Source organism: Lactuca virosa, chromosome 9, assembly GCF_052849685.1.
Source record: "Lactuca virosa cultivar CGN04683 chromosome 9, Lactuca_virosa_CGN04683_v6, whole genome shotgun sequence".
NCBI lineage: Eukaryota > Viridiplantae > Streptophyta > Magnoliopsida > Asterales > Asteraceae > Lactuca > Lactuca virosa.
Window position 1 is genome coordinate 54503309 of NC_136434.1, and position 22253 is coordinate 54525561.

Below are 22253 nucleotides of genomic sequence, written 5' to 3' on the forward strand. Positions count from 1 at the left end.
AATGCTTGAAGTACTCTCCTCTGGTTCTAGCCCTAACACAGGTGGAATCCGTCCCTATGTCCCTACTATCGCAAGTCTACACCACTGCTTCCTATGATAAGAACAAGGAGAGGATCTTCTTCCAAATCTTCTCTCACAAGGCTTCGATTTCCAAAGGGAGGTTTTGTTCACTGTTACAGCTTGCTACGGACTCGTCTGTGATCTCATCGGATTTCATCATCACCACACAATTATTCTCGATGCTCTACGAGATGGGCTACACTGATGTGCTTACGACCGTCACAAAGGTTAAGAAGTCGTGCTTACCACCACAATGGAATGGGTTGCTAACTCTTCTCAACAAGGGTTTAGCAGAGAGGAGTGCTGGGTCTGATGGTACCAGCAAGGGTTTTCTAACGATTCTGTACGGTCTTTATAATGGTCTCAATCTTGACTATGGGTCAATTATTTGGTCACAGGTGGTGCAAAGTCTCAATACTTCTACGAGACACTCTAAAATTTCGTGTGGTCGCTTCTGGACCATGATCACAAGAAGGGGAATTGATTCCTTACAGGTTCCAGTGATGAAGGACGCCCTGCTCTCGTCTGTGGCTACTTTTCACACCAAGAAAATAATTTTCTCTGATCCGACGAAGTTCCCTCACAATGGTTCCATCCCTGAGATGATGTACCGGTGTGTCTCAGCCGAAAGTAACGTGATGAATGATTATCGCGAGCTTCCTCCCACCGGACTTAGAATATTGTCTCCTGTACAACAGACTGCTTTGGATGCTGTAGAGAAGCCTGCAAACAGAGGAAAGCGGGCTACTACAAAGAAGGGAACAACCGAGGATGCTTCCTCTAAGCCTGCTAAGTCAAGGAAGAGAAAGTCTGAAAAGGGGGATTCTTCTAAGTCAAAGAAAATAAAGAAGATGGCGAAGAAGTCAAAAAGTCCTTCCCTTTCCAGCTCAGACAAAGAAGAGGAGGATGAAGAAGAGGAAATTCAACATCATGAATCACCGAGAGGTAACACACCTCCTCAATCACCAACTCCAACCGAACCTATTCATGACACCATTCCAACACCTCCTCCTTCACCGAAAACATCTGTTCCAATTTCGGTTGCTCCTATTACCCCTCCTACCACAACTCCACCAACAACTTCTACTCCACCTCCACCACCAGTAAGTACCATTTCCATTTCTACTACTCCTATACCCACTCCTATTATTTCCTAATCCACTACCACCACTACCCCAGAACCGACAGTACACGTCAACGTATCTAATACGGGGGCGAATACTGAAACCAAACCTCCTGTTACTTCTAAACCTATTTCACCCACCCCTTCAACCGATTCAGGAGCAACTCTCGGTGGTGATAATGATGAGTTCGATTCAACTTACTACAGTCCATATCGGCTTCCTACCGATGATGATGAAGAAGCTCCTGTTACTCGTCAACAACTGCAGAGTATTGATGAGAAGCTTGATCAACTGCTGACTGCTTCCAAGTCCTATAATGATGTGGTGCTCAAGGCCTTTCTTGACACTGCTCTTGAGCAGTATACCGGTGCCATCGAATCCTCTACACAGGCAGTTGATGCATCCACTTCTTCCTGCAAGAAGGCTATAACTGAAGTTTCTGAACTTGTTCATAGTTCACAAATTTTCCTTGAGTCACTCAAAGGGCATGCTGATTCTAATGCAGCCAAGGTGAATGCTTCAGTGGATTCCTTATCTAAATCCCTTCAAGAGGAGCAAACAAAGTTTGAGGCTGTTCGGTCGTCTATTCAAGCTGAAAATACTTCTCTGCTCAGTTCAGTCACTTCTCAACTTTCAACACTCCAAGCTGATTTAGCTAAGGAGAGTGCTTTAAAGGAAGAACTTGCACGCCAAACCTCGACGATTGAAGTTCAGACGGTGCAGTTGACTAACGCTGAGAAGGAAATCTCCTTGTTAAAGACTGAGCGTGCCGTATTCAGAAGCTGTGTTGGGGATGTCAAGGATATGCTTACCAATCTTCTTGGTGCTCATGATCCTATCCATACCCTCACTATCCGAAATCATCTGACTTCAAAACTCCTTCCTGTCCCTGCTATGTTACATGAGATGAAGGGTGTTCCGGAGAAATTCGTCCCTCCAAAACAAGGGGGAGAAGGTGCTCAACCGAAGGTAACTGTGAAAACCGAATCTGCTCAACCGAGAGTCACAGTTAAAACCGAACCGAAGGGAAATGAAGCTTCGGGTTCCGGAAACAAAGAAAAGAAGAAGGGTGCTAATGATGACAGTGATGAAGAAGAAGAGACTATTGTTGAGGCTCTAAAGAGAAAGAAGCGGGACAGAGAATTGGATGAAACCCTTCGGGTTGCGAAGGAGGCTGAGGAAAGGGAAAGGAGGAACAAGGAAGAACAAGATGCGATAAACTGCAAGAAGGCCTTGTTTCCTCTATGGTCAAGAGAAACACTAGTCAAGGAGGCAATAGAATTTCCAAACGTTTACTGGCTGGAACCTGTCGCTTCTTTTGACTGTGAAAATTCAAAGGATTCACAGTTCGACATGCCTATAACACGACGGGCATTTACATTTCATTGTTTTGACTCGACTGTTGAAGTTCCTTTCCCTCATCCTAAAGTTGATCGCGAACTGATAGATTTTTATTTGAAGTTCGGTCAGCCTCAGTACTTGACATGGAGTGCACAGAAAATCGTTATTGTCAAGGTACTAAAGCCTTCGCCTGCTGGGAAGTTTATAAGTGTTAGTTTCAAAATCACCCGAGGATCAGCAAACTCGGTTTCGGTCATTTCCCTGGCAGATCTTCCAAATTTAAATCCTCATGATTGGATCCTACTGTTTAATATTTTGCTCACCAATCCAAAAGAATATGAGCCGATCCTGGATCACTTGAAGAGGATGTTGGCCTCCTATATCCATGAAGTAGCTGCAATGGATCAGGAGATAGCTAAAGTCATGAATAAGAAACCGACAGTCAAGCCAACAGAAAAACCTGGAGATGTGAATAAGATACGGATGGGACAAATCGACTCTACACATGTTACAGTCATGTTTACAAGAGGCGAAGCCAATTGCTTTCTGTTTGCTCTTGTTGACAAACATCTGTTTTCAACAGACTGCTTAGAGCACATTATCAGTATCATTCACCGGTGCAAGCAGAACTCTGAAGCAGATAAGAAGAACTTCACGGACATGCTTCGATGGTACATTACTTTTTGTCATCATCTATTGGCCATCATACCGAAGGTGTTTAAGACTGTCAAGAAGTCTTCAGTAGCTCAACCGACCTGAGCTTTCGGCTCCATTGACGCAAAGGGGGAGATTGTTGAGTATTATTGTGTTGCGTCATGGGCTTATTTTGTATATCCGGATTGGGCCTGTCCATTCGTGATTATCTTGTAGGGTTAGATTATAAATAGTGCATGCATGTATGCATTGAATACGTTCTTTGATAATCATTATTGCTTTGTAACCCTAAACACCTCTACAGTCGAAGTTCTTAATCGAGCTCTTCTGAGGTGTTAAAGTTTTAATCATACGACATCTTTGAAGCCATTCTTGTGTTCATAATTACGTCTTTAATTGTTTATCTTCATAGAATCTATCGATCCTACTAGAATTTTGTTCTAACACGAACCCTAATCGATCCTCTCTTCCTCCAATGTCTTCTGTCTTTCCATCCTCCCTTAAATCTTCCTTCTTCTGTCATTCTATACCATGTTCGACGATGAGGGCACTCCTGCAAAACTTAATCCTACTGATCGCATCTATGGTAGCACCAACATAAAATCATACGTGCCTTTTCTTCTTGATCTAGGTCGACTGAATTATAGCTCCTGGAAGGAATTATTCAAGACTCATTGCCTTGGATACTCGATTTATGATAATCTCACTAGTGATAACTCTGACCCCGATGATTAGAATAGGTGAGGGTAGATAACATTGTTAAACAATGGATCTACGGAACAATTCAACCCATCAACTTTGGGCTCAATCTACGCCAGCCTAACATCATACTTTCCTAACTATTGGATTACCACCGAATCCATGCAATTTTTGTCAATATCCACCATCTGATCAAGCTACTACCTTGCCACAAGCCTTTAGTATTATAAGCCTCCAAGACCCGGGAAATTCAGATTGGTACATTGACACTGGGATAACCGCACATCTTCATAACGACACAGGTATCCTCAAGTCTTTTAGCAATAAGTGCATAAATTCTAATATTTCTGTTTTAGTCGGAAATGGATCTCGAATTCTGGTCACCAAAATTGGTCATTCCACTATTTCTTCTAATCCCTTCCGTACTTTATTTCTCAAACACATCCTAATTACTCCTCAAATTATTAAAAATCTCATATTGGTTCGTCAATTTACTCATGATAATAAATGCTCTATTGAATTTGATGGATTTGGTTTTTCTATGAAGGACTTTCTGACCAAACAACTCCTCGTTAGACGTGATAACATGGGTGACCTATATTCGGTTACAAATCCGAATCTTCAAGCCTTTGTCACTGTCAGCTCATCCACATGGCATCAATGTCTTGGTCACCCCAATAAACTGGTCCTCAAGCATTTACTTTCTAATAAAACTATTTTATCTAATAAACTTGATTCTCCATTTTTATGTCATGCGTGTCAAATTGGAAAGCATGTTCGTTTGTCTTTTGATTTGTCAAAAATCGATGCTTTATTTCATTTTCAATTTATACATTCCGATGTTTGGACTTCTCATATTCAAAGTCATAGTGGAATTAAGTATTATATCATTTTTCTGGATCAATATTCTCACTTTGTATGGGTATATCCTCTAAGACATAAATTTGAGGTGTTGTCTAAATTTATTCTTTTCCGCACCTATATTAAAAATCAATCGTACCGACATTCAAAGTTTTCAAAGTGATAACAGAAAAGAATTTGACAACAAACAACTTCACTAATTTTGTGACCAACATGGCGTACACATGCGTTTTTCATTTCCCTATCCTTCCCAACAAAAGGAAATCCGAATGCATGTTACTCACCTTAAATAACATTATTCACACCCTTCTTTTTCAAGCCCATCTTCCACCTACGTATTGGGTAGAAGCTCTTCACATGGACTCTCATCTCTTAAACATTCTTCCCTCCGACACTCTTTAAAATGACACCCCCTATCAAAAATTGTTTCATAAATAGCCATCTTATTCCCACCTTCGTATTTTCAGTTGTCTTTGTTATCCTCACCTCAATAATACCCACAAACTTCAGCATCATTCGGTTCCTTATATTTTTCTTGGTTACCCATCCAACCATAAAGGCTTCAGTTGTCTTAACCTTCACTCCAAACAAATCATAATCTCATGTCGTGTCATGTTTGACGAATCCGTATTCCCCTTTTGTTCCTTAACTCTAAACCAATCGCCTAATTATGATTTTCTCAACATCGATGACTCTCAAAATTGCTTTAACCACCCATATCATTCGGCTATTCCTCTTCTATTTGCCACTCCCTCTACTTCCGTCAACAATGGCTACCAACCTACTTCCAGTGGTGCTCCGTTATTCTCTCCGTTGACAGCCGACTCTCTAGTTTCCAACACCACTCCCCCATTCCAGTTCTGATGTCACCTTTTCTTCTGCTACCGATCCTCCTTTGATCTCGTCAACTCATGTTAACCAATCTAACACGGTTAACACGCACTCGATGGCCAGCCATTTAAAATATGGCATCAGCAAAACCATCCAAAAACTAAACCTTAACACTGTCACTTCCGAGTCTTCCTCACCTCTCTCGAAAATCTAGGTGTTGTTTGTTTTTTCAAAGTGAAAATACTTGAAGCTGCGAACCACATCTTCAACCCTCTATAGAAAGAAGAGGTGGGTCAAAAGGTTGCAGCCTATAATAAGATGTATGTTTGTTTTTTTAACGTCTGCAGGCTGCTGTAATAAACTAAAATTAACTATATAATAGTTAAAAATAATTATAAATCAAAATTTTATTTAGTTTAATCATATGAAAATCAAATATAAAGATCATTTTGATTATATGATTTTTAAAGACGTTTATATGAAATAATTAAACATATTATTTCCTAAATAACAATTAATAAAATTGTTAATTTTGCCGAAAAACATGTCAATTTTTGTTAATTTTTTAAAGACGGTGGTTATTTTTCTAGTTAGTTTTAATAAATTTGGTAATATTAGTCATTAACTTTATAATTTATTAATATTTGGTTATAGACAATGTAACACAAAAAATATTTATATAAATTTTACCAAACGGTTTTGAAATTTTTGAAATTATGTAAAATATACTCGAATTGTTTATAATATCTTTCATAATATTATTAAAATAATAAACATGTTATTGAAAAAATATTAAAACAAATCTATGTTGAATAGCATAACATAAAGTAAAGTGAGAAGTGGTTTGAAGATGATTGTTTAGTGTTGCGCCATGCAGCAGACGCGTAACAGTTTTTAAGTCAGAAGTCTTCTAAAAAATCATTTGCGAAAGGCCAATTGTTGTGCGTGTGCTGCGCGACGCAACGAGAAGTGGTCAGAAGTGATTTTTCAGAAGAAAAAAAACAAACAAACAACCCCCTACTCTCATGCGTTCAAAGATCCTAACTGGTTGAATGCTATGAAAGAGGCATACAATGCACTTATTTCTAACAGAACTTGGGAACTTGTCCCTCGACCTACTAATCTAATGTGGTTAATTGTATTTGGTTGTTTAAAAAGAAGCATAATGTAGATGGATCCTTGGCACGTTACAAAGCTCTCCTTGTCACTAACGATCATAGTCAAAGACCCGGTAGAGACTGTCATGAGACCTTTAGTCTGGTTGTCAAACTGGCTACTATCCAGACTGTTCTTAGTTTGGTTGTTTCTCATTAGTGGCCCGTGATTCAGTTAGATGTAAATAATTCTTTTCTTCATGGTCATCTTTAGGAGACAATTTATATGCACCGGCCACCCGGGTTTCGAAACCTGTCATTCCCGGATCACGTTTCACTCTTCAGAAGTCTTTGTACGACCTCAAGCTGGTCTCTCGGGCTTGGTATCATCAATTTGCTCAGTTCATCACTCTTTTTGGATTCATTAGCACCAAATCAGATACTTCATTTTTTATCTATCGACAGGGTGATCAGATTGCATACTTGTTACTCTATGTTGACAATATTGTTTTGACAATGTCTTCTAGAGATCATCACAACATGTTCCTTTCTCAGCAGAAATATGCCTCCGAGATCCCTGATCGAGCTAAAATGATCAACTACAAAGCAGCCCGCACTCCTGCAGACATTTAGCCAAATTTGATGGTACTGGTCCCACTGTCTCGGATCCTATCCTCTACGGTATTCTTTCTATAACACTTCAATACTTGACTTTTACTAGACCCGACATCACTTATGCAGTTCAACAAATTTGTCTTTATATGCATGATTGTCGTGAGCCTCATTTTACAGTTTTTAAACAAATACTTCGATACATTTGTGGGACTCTCGATCATGGCCTGAAACTATATGCTTCACCTTCTTGAGGGTTGATAGCCCACTCAGATGCTAATTGGGTCGATTGTCCATCCACAAGGTGTTCCACTTCAGGCTACTGTGTTTTTCTTAGGCAGAATCTTCTCTCTTGGTCCTCCAAGAGGCAGGGTACGATATCCAGGTCCAGTGCAGAAGCATAGAGTATTGCGGTCCAGTGTAGAAGCATAGAGTATCGCGGGGTTGCAAATGTAGTAGCCAAGACAAGTTGGCTTCACAATCTCTTATGGGAACTTTTATACCTGTCACTTTTCATGACTTTGGTATATTGTGATAACGTCAGTGCTATTTATTTGTCCACTAATCTGGTTCAACACCAACACACCAAACATATAGAGATCAATCTCCATTTTGTGTGAGACCAAGTTCCATATTTTCACCAAAGGGCTACCATCTTCTTTTTTCCTTGACTTTAGATCCAGTCTGAATGTCCGTTCGAGACCTCCCGTTCAAACCGTGGGGGATGTTAGCATACGTATCTACTATAGTGTTGTCTATTATGTATTATTTGATATGGAGCCCATCTAATTGTAATCAATCCTTAAATGTATTTGGGTTAAAGTCATAAAAACCCTCAAGTTTGCAGCTTTTTGTCGGTTTTACCCAAAGTTGTTGTTTAGGTTCGTTTTAACCGCAAATTTGCATTGATTTTGTCATTTTAGCCATTTTATCAGATTTTCTGGTTGCTAGCCGATTGCCTGCACATGTGTCGCGCCAAGTAAGTGATGGCTAGACCAAGGAAGTGCTAGATAGGCGATGAGTTGGTTGCTTTTGAAAAAACAGGGAAAGGAAGGAAATGAGGATGGCTGCTTTCAAACCTTCGACCTCCTAAAGATCAATCTAAGCCCCTTACCACTAAGCTGAAACAATTTTTATGTTAACTCTCCAGATTTCTTAAATGTAATGTATACCACTGATGCTATTACTATTACTTTTATTCTTATTTTGTTTTTGTTTTTTTAGTATATTATTATTATTATTATTGTTATTATTATTATTATTATTATTATTATTATTAAAAAAGAACACCAGTTCCATCGACCACCTACAACACCACCACTATTGCCGGTCTTCTCCCCCACCACCCACTCACCCAAAAATACCAATCCACTCACAACTCCATCATTTCTTGAGTCGTGGGAGACCTCTGCCACCACTCACCTCTGTTAACACCATCCTCACAATTGATCTGGAAATAAAAATAATGAACATTGATGACGATGGTGGTGGATAGGGTTTATGAAGAACACATCAGACGATGAAGAAGATGAACAACGAAGAAAAAGAGTCGTAATGGTGGCGTCAGATCTTGTAGGGGTTGAAGACGCTAATAGGGGATTACGGTGACTGTTTGAGATGGGAAGGGAAGATGATGAACAATGAAGATGGTGTCGTATATGGCTTCGAAGATGGTATGAACATGGCATCAAAGATAGTGACGGAGGTGGCGGCTGGAGGATGGGTGGTGGCTGGAATGTGTTAAAGAAGGTAATTCGTTTTTAGGGTTGTGGTTGTTGTATATTAAAGAGGGAATTAGATGGTAATGGCTATTGAACGTTAGATAATAAAGTTCAACAAGTTATTCACCAAAAACTTTCTAGCTGGCCGGTAAGAGGCTTTGTTGTTATGCTGGAGCTGGAGGTCATAAATTCAAAGCTTGTTAGCCTCATTTCCTTCTTTAAAGCTTTTTGTTTTTTAATTAAAGTAAAACCTGCTGACGTGGCATGCCACATCAGCGGTTACCGCTAAGTAAGCATCTGGGATGGAGTTGTGACCGGAAAACTTGATAAAAGGGCCAAAATGAAAAATCAATGTAAATTTGGGATATAAACGAACCTAAAAAACAACTTTGGGCAAAACCAACAAAAAGCTACAAACTTGAGGGTTTTTATGACAATACTATTTTGTGCATATATTTGAGTGAAAAGGCAATATGCTAGTGTTTATGGGAAAATACCAATCAACAAATTGGTGTTTATCTTTGGTAATCAGAAAGAATTCGAATTCTATAAAACCCCATTTGTTGGTCTCATACCAGTGTATTGATTTGAGGTTGTTCTTTAAATGATTATCCTCATCATTTGAATTTCATGTACCCAGACATAACGTTGAACTATCAAATTCGGAAAATGATCATATGATCTTCAAACATAATTAGTCTGTTCTTCAATTTCAGAAACCTCCTTCCCCCAAACCATAACAGTTATTACATTTTGATGCCTTAACCACTAAAACATCTTTCAACCTGACATTAATATTTTTCTTGACGATCTTAAACATCTCATGCAACTTAGCTACTCAATTTACGAAGAACTTGATCAAAACTATTCGTAAGAGAATTACATTTAAAGTCAGTAGCCCATTCTTGGTTAATAGGGAAGCGGGACCACACTAAAACGATACTCACGTCTAGGGATGAGAATTTGGCCCGAAAACCCGCACCGAACCGAACCGAACCGAATTAGACCTGAATAAGCAATTCGATTCGGTTTTCGGGTATCTATATAAGGCTTAATCGGTTTTCGGGTTATTCGGTTCGGGTTACCCGAATAAGGGCTTATTCGGTTCACAAAGACCGAACCGAATATGAAAAGTCACATTTTTTTTCCTAACACAATTGCTTATTCGGTCTTCTTTTCTATCGACCGTTACCCAACAAAACTCACGTAATACACCAAAAAAAATCAACAAAATCGAATTCGATCATCCGTATTACACCAAATCGATAGTAGTGTATTACACCAAATCGACAGTATCGTATTACACCAAAAAAAATCAACGAAATCGAATTCCGGCCAAAGTCTCATCCCTAGATTTTTGGGTGTTTTGGATGTTTAATTTTTAGTGTTTAATTTGTTTCTTTAAAAGATTTGTTATGAAATCATAAGCTACAAAAGTCATACAAAATACAATATTTATAATCACATTGTTAATGTTATTTGTAAATGTTATTAGGGTTATTCGGGTTATTCGGCTCCTTAATCATGTTGTACATGTTATTTGGTTTTTCGGTCCGAAACCGAACCGAACCGAACCGAATAATACACGAACCGAACCGAACCCGTATTGCTTATTTGGTTCGGTTTTCGGTTCATACAATTACCCTTATTCGGTATTCAGTTTATTCGGGTTCGGGTCAGGTCGGTTCGGTTCGGTTCGGTTCGGTTCCGACCCGAATAACATCCCTACTCACGTCTACTCCATAGCAATTATAATTAAATCAATCTGTATTAAATATACAATTTAAAATTATTATTGATAATGTAACTGCGTGGACCATCTTTTATTCTTTTCTACTCGGAAACACTTTCAAATCCACTATCATTCACCATGCGTTGCTGGTGAAGCACTCTTTGGTTGAGGTTGTGGCGTCCAATTTAAGTGTTTCATTTTTTCATTTTTGGTTATTATCTTTTAATAGAAATGGAAGTGCCTCAAAAGGAAAGATTCATTAAATCATAGCTTTTATTCAAAGTTTATATTATATATATATATATATATATATATATATATATATATATATATATATATATATATATATATATATATATATATATATATATGTTCAAGTTCATTTGATACAATGCTAATTTTGTGAGACCGTGAGACCAAATCTAAAAATAATTTTAAAATTCAAAATAAAAGGAAAAATCCAAAAATTCTTTTTTTAATTATTATTTTCGGAACTTTAATTACCTAAAAAAAATAAATATAAAATAAAAAAATACCGTTTTTTTAACATACGTGAAATATTCTAATAGAATATTACACTGTAAATATTTTAATGTGATTTTTAGAATGTTAGAATATTGTACTAGATTTGTCAGATATGTAGAATATTCTAATATTCTACTAGAATATGTAAAAAATGTATTTATTATTAATTTTTTTTTATTTTTTTTGGTATTTTTTGGTATTTTTATTTTTTTGGAAAATATAAATTCCGAAAATAATATTTGAAAAAAAAATTTTCAAAAATTTTCAATTATTTTGCATTTTAAAAATGTTTTTATTTTATCTAATAAATAAGTGGTTAGGATTGCGTCTCACGGTCTCACAAAATTAGGTCGTCTCACATGAACCTAACCCTATATATATATATATATATATATATATATATATATATATATATATATATATATATATATATATATATATATATATATATATATATATATATATTTTACATACATGATAAATGTCAATAAAAATATAAAAGTCATCAAATTAAGAAGATGTTAATTTATCTCATTCTAAAATACACATGATATTTTGCTTAAAACATAATATGGTACAATCTAATTGACTATTAATTAAATATGATCTCGCTACAAAATAAAAATGTTCATTTTACCACAAAAGTCTAAAGAGGTGTGGGAGTTTGTTGGGGGGTTGTAAAGTAGTTGCATTTAACTTAAAAAATCAACATTAACTTTTGGTTGCATGCACTACTTCAGTACTTCAGTTGGCAAGACCCTTTAATCTCTCTACCAAACTCAGTCCTTTAATTTCAAAGTTGGACTCAAAAGGGATATTGACTTTGCATATGATAACACTAATAATAACTAAATCTAACATCTCGTATCTTATTCGATACAATATCTAGAGATTAACCGGTGTATCTTAAATACCAAGCATGCACATTGCTTTCACTATATAAGCCACCCCACACTTCTTTATCAACTTCTCATCCCTCTTTAAGATGAAAAATCGGATGGAACGACTTGTGGTTCTTCCTTTCACCGCCGGGTGTGTCTCTTCCTCCAGTGTATCTGTTAGCGTACAACATGGAAGACGACCAAAGGAAGACATCAACTCAGCTCACATGGGTACGCACATACATATTCTCTATTAATCAAAAACAGAATCTTTCATATTAAATCTTTAAATTTTTTGCACATAACCAATTAAAAATTATTCATTTTTCTTTAAACATCATCTTGAAAATTTTACCAAAACCCAGGTGAAAATACCGTTTTTCTTTTAATGGGATTGATATTGAATTTTGGTGGATGTTAGTGTGTAGGTCAAGGGAAGTGCCCAAAAATTCAAAAGACACATCAAGTGACCACATGATGAAGGGCTCATCTAGTTCTAGGTTCCCAACACCATCGATACCAAATATATACATTGGGTTTCACAGGCTTACCAGAACCATCAAAAATCTGTCTCAGTCCCTTGGTAAGTCATGACTTGTTAAAATGCTTAAAACCTTGAATCCCTAAAATATTGTTACTCTCCACGATTTATCCCAGCATGATGGGCTCTTGAGGCTGGTTTGACTTGGGCCTTCCGGAATTGCAACTGATCCTTTCTAAATCTTGCCTAATTCATATAAAAAGAGTACATTTTTTTTAATCGTTACACTAGTTAAGTTTGAAATATCACCCATCATAATAAAGAAAACACAGTTGCATTGTGAGGAATCAGAAATGAAGATAATATAAAATGTACATGTTATTGCATTTACTCAAGTAAATTATGATAGTGTTCAAGGAGGAGATGGAGGAACTGGAAATGGAGATGGATATTGGCCTTCCAACGGATGTAAAACATGTGACACACATAGGGTTCGATGGATCGATGAACCCCGGTGCCAACGGTTGCAACCACTTGGACATCTCAGATTTTCTTTCGCTATGCCCTAACTCCATGGCTCAGTACGAGCAACGTGCTATGTTTGTACCAGTAGATGCAACTCATGATTCTCAAAATACATCATGTAAGTTACCCGACATTAGAGAAGAATGAAATGGATGTATAAGGAATGAAGGGTGTTGTACTATTTGTGAAGATTGTGTGAATGATATATAAATGTCGTGTGGATAAAGTTTTTTATGTGATAATGTGTTGTTAGAGAACTTATTGGTATATTGAGAGGTTTGACATATCGTCTTTATCAAAGTTTTACACTCGCTCTCTCAACTCAAATTCTAAACTACTCCTTTTTTTGTATAATACTTTTTTTTAACGACAAATACTAAACTACTCCTAAATTACAGCTTCTTTTTTGTATAATACTTTTTTTTAACGACAAATACTAAATTACTCCTAAATTATTTCACCTATGTTCACAGTTTTTTTTTTTTAACAGCAAATACTAGACTACTCCTAAATTATTTCACTTATGTCCACAGTGGGATTTGAACCCTTGACCTCCTTTTGGGCTAGAAGCCCTTTGGTTTATATAATACTTATCGACCCTACTTTCTTTTATCAAAATGCGAGAAATTAGTAACGATTTGGAGCCATATTTACTTTGTCATATAGGAATATTACATGCAAGTTCAAAAAAAAATGTTTTCGTAATGTAAAAAGGTTTGTTATCATAGTCCATATCCGAAATTATAGGTGACAGTTTCGACATATTAACTTACAAATGGGTGAATTTGGGTTGCAGTTTATATCAAAAGGTAAAACATGTATATTCTGAGAACATAGCTGGAAAAGAAGAAAAAAAAAAGTGGAATTAGTAAGTGTTGTGGAAGTCGTTCGAAATGTATTAAATGGTTACAATCTCCTAAATCACTTTATTTGCAAAAGTTCATTCATGATCTTAGTAGCAAGGGAGAGTGGAGCATATTGCTTACTTATCAAAGTGTTGATAGATAAATTGTAGAAGAACAAACGAGGCAGAAAGAAGCCTAACTTAAAATGGTCATGAATTTTAAACTTTCAGGAGTTTGGAGGCCCATTTATGTGGACGGAATGCTTTCAACGAGACGATGGAAAACCACCAGAGTTATTACATCTCAGAGTAATCGTCTCCACTACAAGAAAAGTCTATTTTAGTGACGACCTAAAATGTGGTCACTAATAACATCATTTAGTCACCATATATTTAGTCGTCACTAAATTTTTGGTAATACTACAAATTTAATTACCACTATCATGATGGTCGTCGCTCACCCGTCACTAAAGTGTAGAATAAAGTTTAAATAATTACGTTATAGCAAGTATTAGTGACCAAAAATAGTGGTCACTATATTGGAGAATTAGTGACGAAAAATAATGGTCACTGGATTGGAGGGTTAATGATGAAAAATAGTAGCACTAGAGACTTAGTGACCAAAAATAGTGGTCACTGAATTGGCGACTCAATGAGCAAAAGTAGCGGTCACTAGATTAAAAACTTAGTGACCAAACATAGTGGTCACTAGCTATTTATATATTTATGAGCTGAAAAATAGTAACTAGTAATTAGTAATTGAATATACAATTGAAAATTGCAAAAAAGGTTAGGACCGTATAATAACGATCACCGAACAAATTTTATTATAAATTTAAAAACAAAATAAGAATTATAAACTCATATTATGTAAATGGCCACGATGATGGTTTATTCGACGGAAATGCATTGTGGTAATTTCACATTAAATATACAATGTTAAATAGCATGGTGTCATTACATACATATCTGTTAATTTCATTTTAGTAATTTTTACCCAAATAATGTTAGGGTAATTTCGTAATTTGGTATAAAGGGGTTTGGAGTAATAACAATCCTAATAAGGGTCTTAGTGGAAATGCTTAAAAGATGAAGGGGTGAAGGGGTGACCCAGTAGGATAAGTTGAGGGTTAAATACTAATAAAATAAAGCAAAATGTGGTTATCATCTCCATTACGTATTTACGCTATGCAGACCTCCCCTCGCTTTCCTCTATTCACAATCTGCATCGAACACCGCCACCATCGTTACCTCGCCTTCCGTCTTCCGTCGGCGCTGCTACCGCATCGAATCACCACTTTCTCCTCCGTTCACTACAGTACCGTGCTCCAAAGTTTGAAGCCCTAGTTTTCCCAATTGAAGCTTCAATTAGGTAATCACTTCCCCAAAATTTGATTAAGGTGTGATTAGGGCTCGAAAAACCTCAATTGGAGCTTAATTCCTCGCATTTGATTCTGTGTTCATCATTACTAAATGTCGAAAGGTAATTTTATCCTTTCCTCAATCTCTCTTCTCCTCTTTCTCGTTGATTGCTTAGGGACGACATCCTCCTCTACCTACTTTTCCGGTTCTCGACTCCATTCTCGACTCCATTGCAATATCAGTCTATAGTTGATGCAGAGTGGAATATCATTTATGATAAGTTGGATAAATGTGTGAAGACTGGTGCCAAGATTGTACTTTCTCGTCTTGCTATTGGTGATCTGGCTACACAGGTTGGCTGGCGTTGACTCTTTTGACTTTTCCACAAATGAAATTCAGCTTTTAAATGTTTTTTTGTTATCAGTATTTTTGCAGACAGAGATATCTTATGTGCTGGAACCGAAGAAACAACAAGTAAACTTACTGCTGCGATTTTCTTTTTTATTGTTCCTCGTCATAATATTGTTATATTGTGAATAATCAAAATTTAGGTCTCCGTGTTTTAATCTTGATTTTTCTATGATCGGATCAATCAATCAGTGTTCAGTGTTGTATTCCAAAAATTAGATCAAACTGTCGATGTAAATCTAAATCATCGAATTATCGTATATAAAAGTCACTCTCATGGTTTTGTTCTCTCTCTGGAAACAGTTTTCACTTTTTGTTTCTTTGATTGATCAGTCAATCTAATCGCTTAATTTATGTTCCTCAGACAGTTAAAAGTTAAACCCATATTTTAGACTAAAAATGGTGTGGCACAAAATCTATGCATAGTTGTTGTACTCTAGTATCTTTAACTGAACCTTGTCAAGTGCCCAATCTTAAAACTTTTTCTTTGAAGTAATCTCTTTGCATGTTTTTATGTTTCTTAGTTGAATATGGGAGTTGCTGATGCAAGCCCAAGCAACAGCAACCCAACAGGAGTCCAGCACAGGCCCAAGAGAACCACCCGAAAACCTGCTAGATTAATGGACTAAAGTAGTACATGTGAAGAAGTCTTGGCTGATTGAGTCTTTCCTTAGTTTCAGCTGTAGTGGCAGGATATTAGGCCACGTTTAGATGCATGCATAAGGTCTTTTGACCATTTCCCATTCCTAGTTCTAGATAGTTAGCAGCTTATTTAAGCAGATGTAATTTTCCTTCTTATGGTATGAATTTATAAACTCAGAAAATTGCTCCATCCTCTGTTTCTTTCTTGGGAGATTCGCCTTCTCTAACAGGCTGCTATCAGTTGCACAAAAAAGTAATGGCATGGAGGAGGCAACACTTGAGATTGGAATGGGTAAGCTTTTTCTTTAAGTACAATTATTATTATATGCTTAGATGATGTCTCAACTTTCTAATGTTTCTACAGAATATAGAACTGTCTCTGGAGTTGCTGGACCTCTGGTCATCCTTGATAAAGTGAAGGTTGGTTTCTGTGTTTCTTTTTTTTTATGCTCATTATTATTCTCTTTATATTATAAAAATTTCAGTTGAAATTATGATTCTTAAACCAATATGAGAATGTTTATACGGGTAAGCCATGTGATTAAGTGATAGTTGCATTTCTGTGTCTATATTTACAGGGACCAAAGTATCAAGAAATTGTGAATATCCGCTTAGGAGATGGATCAACTAGACGTGGTCAAGTCTTGGAAGTTGATGGAGAAAAGGCTGTTGTTCAGGTAATCTATCTGTCTTCTCTTTGAGGAGAATTGGAAATTATTTTGTCCATTATATATATATATATATATATATATATATATATATATATATATATATATATATATATATATATATATATATATATATATATATATATAAGCAAGGGTATAGTATGTTTGACTTGACATCCCATCATTTACACTTTATTGTTTTCTTGTTAAATTCCCACTTAATGCATATTTCATTGTTATCTTGAGCAGGTTTTTGAAGGAACATCTGGAATTGACAATAAATTCACCACTGTTCAGTTCAACTGGGGAGGTACATTAAATCAATTGTTGATAAAAAAATGCACATAGTCTTTGTTTTTTTTTTGTTCTTTTTATTAATAAAGTGATTCTGAGATGTGCAGGTTTTGAAAACTCCTGTTTCCATGGATATTTAATGGCTCTGGGAAACCAATTGATATTTCTGGTAACTTTTTTTTTTTGGTAAAAATTCCATTTTGCCCCTGAATGGTAAATTTTTTTTTTTTTTCCTTTTTGTTGTTATTACAACCACCTCCTCCAGTTAATGACACCAACCCATACAATGTATTTAGACCAAGGGAGAAAGCTCACAGACTTCATACAAGAAGGGTAAGTCTGTCAATTCTTCATATTTTTACATAATCTAAGGTATTAAAAAATGTTTATATATTTTTAGATGCAAAGAAGAGAAAACAATGTCCAATCATTTGAAAAGCTTCGCCAGGTGCTTTTTGACCCATATATGTTCTCATCCTACTTCTTAATCTTACATTTTATTTGTCAATCCAAAAACTTACTAGAAGCTTTAATCAAGGTACCCTCACACACACACACATTTCATTTTATTTTTTATTTTTATTTTGGTAGTGATAATGACTAGATGAAGAATGTGTGCAACAGAAAGAGGAGAAAAAGAGAAATGTTTTACCTTTTGAGAATCATCGTTCACAGAAGAACCTCATCCCTTTCAGCTTTCAGCATTCAACTCTGTGTGTGTGGTTTGGTTGAACACAAGTTTACCCTTGGAAGCAATTGAATTTACTTTTAATCCACATTGATCTTTATATGTTTGTTTTTTGAAATATTGGATAAAATATATGGATTTTGTTTTTTAAAAATGACATTTAATTTTCATATTATAATTGTGAAGATTTTTTTGGTTATTATTGTTGTATTGTAAAAATTTATAGGATTGATTTTTCTTTTGTCTAATTGGATATTGTTATATTTCATATTAAAAATGACATTTGATATTTCAATAATTTCTTAATTATTGACCCCCTTTTTGTGTCTAATATGATAAATCAGTGACGACCTGTTATAGTCACTAATTAGATAGACTAGTGACCATTTTATGTGGTCACTAATTGGATAAAACAGTGACGACTTTTATTGGTCACTAAGTAGATAAAATAGTGACGACTTTTGTTGATTAGTGACAACATTTAGTGACAAAGTGGGTCGTCACAGATTTAGTGACGAGTATATTTTAGTTACTGTTTAGTGACCATATTTATATTTGGTCACTAAATCGGTTTTGTGACGGACCTATAGTGACGAAAAGTGACGACCGGAATTTTGGTCACTAAATCATTTAGTGACAATTCATTCTATTGTTAGTGACCATTTTGTTTTGGTCACTAATTGGCATTTTTTTTGTAGTGCTCCCAACCCTTAGACATCTGATCACTAACACTAAGATGTTTAAAGGTATCCAAAGCATGAATTCTATGAAAAGTAGACGCAAGCCACTCTTCACCCATCCAAAGATCTTGCCAAAAAGACGTGTAGCATCACCAATCCTAATAGGACATAAAGACTGAATATGAATAACTTCATCACCAATCCTAATATCGATGTCTCTGTCTCTAAGATGGCTGAACATATGAATAACTTCATTCCAAGGACCTGTACCAGCTCTTCTCGTGATCAAGGATCTACATCCACCATCTGGACCATACAAGGATTTTATGACACGAACCCACAACAGATTGGAGCAGTGATAAAACCTCCACCACCAACGTAACATCATAGCCTTATTAAAGGAGAAAAGGCTCCCTACTCCCAAACCTGCCTCCTACTTTGTAACACCCGAAATCTGGGGTACTAATGGAGGAAAAGATAATTTGCATTTTGAAGGTCTACTCATCGAGTCCATGGAGGAAAACTCGACGAGTAGGAACTTGTCACAACTAGGAATTTAGAGTTGAGATTGTGATTCATGTACAAAAATTTCCTCTATGTAACCTTGCAACATCAAATTAGTTAAATTCAAACCACAATGTTATTTGAATTCATACGTGCATACATTGTGAATCAAGTTAAAATAGCCTCATGCAAGCCAAAAACATGATCCGATAGCTAAGCCCAGTCAATTTTGTGCCTTGGCCCAAGAATTCTCAGCCCAAACACTATAGGCCGAAAACCCATTTCTTTAGACCCTATTGGACCGAAAACCCTTCTATTGGATCAAAGAAAACCCATACACACATCAAAACCGCAAAGCCTTTAAGGGGTGAGGGTGTTTTCGGCCACCCTAAAACCGAAAACCCCATAGTTTGCGGTTGGAATTAGACAAAAAAAAAATGCAAAAAGGGAGCGACACCTCATTATTATCCCACAAACCTCCAAGTAATTAGCCATCATGTATCTAAGCACTTGCACTAATTACCCACCATGTTTGTAGGCCACAAGAAGTCAACCCTTTCCCCCATATAGGGTGTGTTCGGCCGCAACCCCCCCCCCCCACCCCATATCCTCACCAAAATTATCTTTCACTCCATTTTACTCTCAAGAATCCCTCTTTTTTCCCTCTCAAATTTTCGTGTGTATGTGTGCCATCTTCAATGATTCTTCTTCAAAAACTCATAAACTTGGTAAGTTTCTTGTAAAACTCTAGTGTTTGTACATATTTAAGTTAAGAACTCCATGTTTACACACACATTTCGTGTGTAGCTTCTTAGAACATCATCCATCTCGAGTGGTCTTCAAACTACACAAAGTTAGGCTCAATAACTTCTTTCTTCTTCTTCCTATCACATGAAAAATACCAAGGTGAGCTTCATACCCCCATCTTTTCGTGTTTTTCATACTTTTCGGGGGGAGAATACAAGTCAAGTTTCGTTTACCCTTTGATAATTGCATGCATCATGGTTATGGGTGAAAGTGGAACAAGTTCTCTAATAAAAAGGTTCTTAACATGTGTTAAAGTCATTAAGTAAATGATGATGACATCTTTGTGTTATAAAAGTTTTGTGGTCATGTTTGTACACTCAAAATGGCGAAAATATGAGTGTTGTGCTCTAACATGTTTAACTCTTGGACTTATACATTTTCAACTCTTATACTTTCACAAATATTTTAATATAATAAATTTCAAGGTCATTATATGTGTTTGTGATAACCGTGACTTATTAGAGTCACAACCAAATAGAATATTTTGTATTACAAAATTTTCATACTTATTATGGTGTGTTAAACAAACTACAATGCTTGATTTTTTTGATAAAATTAATTCTTATTAGTAAAATAGTCGTAACTATGTTGTTACTATTTTGATGGCTTAAAACCTAAGATATTATGTTATTTTCACAACATATGTTACAAACCTACATGTTCACAAATGATTATTTATAAAAAGTATTATAAATAATTTAACAAAAAATGGTATACAAACAGAATCTATGACAGAAAAATTCGTGTGTCATAATCTGCCTATCATAAAGCTATTAAAACATAAGTAATATGCTGTATGTCATAAACGCTGTAAGACGCGTGTCATAAAACTTCAGTCATAAATACACACTAGTAATGTTATTTTCATTATTCAATAATGGGAGTCAAAGTTCGCGTAAATCCGTTAAGGCTCTAGTGAGACACCGTCTTCACCGTACCTACCTAGCGTACATTCTAAGTCCTGCTTTATAACTAGATTCTCCTGGAGGGAGAGCGAGACTGTTGTGTATAGATCTATACAGGATTGACAACCCCACACCTCAGTTGTTCGTTACAGTTAGACCGGCAAGTCTAGGGTGACAAAAGTATACCAATTCCGACACCTGAATAACGTCGTTTAGGCATAACAGTCATATCAAGCATGGTTATAAGAACTCACTTAGGGATTAACAATACTATCTCGATTTACGGGAAGCTTATACTTCATCGGTTTTATTAAAATATAAAACTGCATATCATTTTTCAGTATACAGTCACTTACACTTCTGGTCTTAGGGTTTAAGACTACAGTTTACTTATAAAAAAATATTGGATTTTCTGGGAACAAACACTTTACATTTACAACCAAAAGAAAACAAAGGACATGCATGCATATATTCATAGTTTTGGAACGAGACTTACAAACCATTTTCATAGAAAATATCGTATTTTCTGGAGTCATACAAATTATTACAAACAAAGATGTTACAAACACTTTTCATACAAATATGCTTATGAACTCACCAACATTCAATGTGTTGGATTAATGTCTAAGTCCATAACTATAATTGGTAAGACTTGACCCGACCCGGCATGGTCCATTTGGGTTGCATGGCATCATGCATTTGGATAGACTATAGTGAGAGAAATAACACTTAAGGTTTGTTAATATATTATAAGTTATAATATATTAATAAGATTATTTAATTAGTATTGATCAAGAATTAATCTAGAATTAATTAAGTGATCAAAAGAAGACTAATTAAATATATGGGTTGATTGTGTAAATCACCCATACTTGTATAGTGGGCTAATGCTCCATGGATTGTCAAGTTGGGCTAAAACCCATAAGATGCTCCATGGTATGTTTGAACCCATGGATCCAAGGAAATGGAAAGCCATGACAATTAGGGTTTACCCTAATTGTCACTAACTATATAAGCATCTTATTGTTGACAAAATCGGCCACTATGTGTGAGAGAAAGGCTAGCCGATTTGATGAAGTGTTCTAATTCTCTCAAGTTATTCCAAGTGTATTTGGTGTTGTGTGAACCATTTGAGGTGTCACACTTGGGGCACTAGGCACTCAAGCTTCATGAAGACATTCTACATCAAAGAGGTATGTAATTCTAACTTGATATATATTCATATGAATCAATGTTATTATGCTAGTTAGGATGAATACCTTGGAAAGTTCATATTTGCATGTATAATAGAGGAAACATAGATCCAAGGT

At 35.9% G+C, this 22253-nt stretch overlaps 2 protein-coding genes across 2 annotated transcripts; both read left to right on the forward strand.

The window, feature by feature from the left end:
• The first annotated feature begins 12207 nt into the window (after positions 1-12207).
• Positions 12208-13375, forward strand: LOC145139043 (CRIB domain-containing protein RIC4-like). Its single transcript, XM_079073001.1, has 3 exons — positions 12208-12366; positions 12557-12718; positions 13026-13375. The coding sequence occupies exons 1-3, from the start codon at positions 12240-12242 to the stop codon at positions 13286-13288; spliced, it is 552 nt and encodes a 183-aa protein (XP_078929127.1). The 5' UTR covers positions 12208-12239; the 3' UTR covers positions 13289-13375.
• A 1484-nt stretch (positions 13376-14859) lies between these two features.
• Positions 14860-18246, forward strand: LOC145139245 (uncharacterized). The gene is made up of 12 exons (XM_079073140.1): positions 14860-14874; positions 15137-15357; positions 15523-15700; positions 15772-15821; positions 16628-16689; positions 16762-16817; positions 16976-17074; positions 17315-17375; positions 17467-17528; positions 17625-17692; positions 17760-17807; positions 17984-18246. Exons 1-12 carry the CDS (start codon positions 14860-14862, stop codon positions 18117-18119), a joined length of 1056 nt encoding a protein of 351 aa, XP_078929266.1. The 3' UTR covers positions 18120-18246.
• Positions 18247-22253: the final 4007 nt, after the last annotated feature.

Excerpts from the sequence above, each read along its gene's own strand:
- LOC145139245 (XM_079073140.1), top strand. Across the intron at positions 15,358-15,522 it reads CCAATTGAAGCTTCAATTAG|GGACGACATCCTCCTCTACC; the intron begins GTAATCACTTCC and ends TTGATTGCTTAG. Across the intron at positions 16,818-16,975 it reads TCATCCTTGATAAAGTGAAG|GGACCAAAGTATCAAGAAAT; the intron begins GTTGGTTTCTGT and ends CTATATTTACAG.
- LOC145139043 (XM_079073001.1), top strand. The coding sequence starts at position 12,240 with ATGAAAAATCGGATGGAACGACTTGTGGTTCTTCCTTTCACCGCCGGG. Across the intron at positions 12,367-12,556 it reads CATCAACTCAGCTCACATGG|TGTGTAGGTCAAGGGAAGTG; the intron begins GTACGCACATAC and ends GGTGGATGTTAG. Across the intron at positions 12,719-13,025 it reads AAATCTGTCTCAGTCCCTTG|TGTTCAAGGAGGAGATGGAG; the intron begins GTAAGTCATGAC and ends AAATTATGATAG.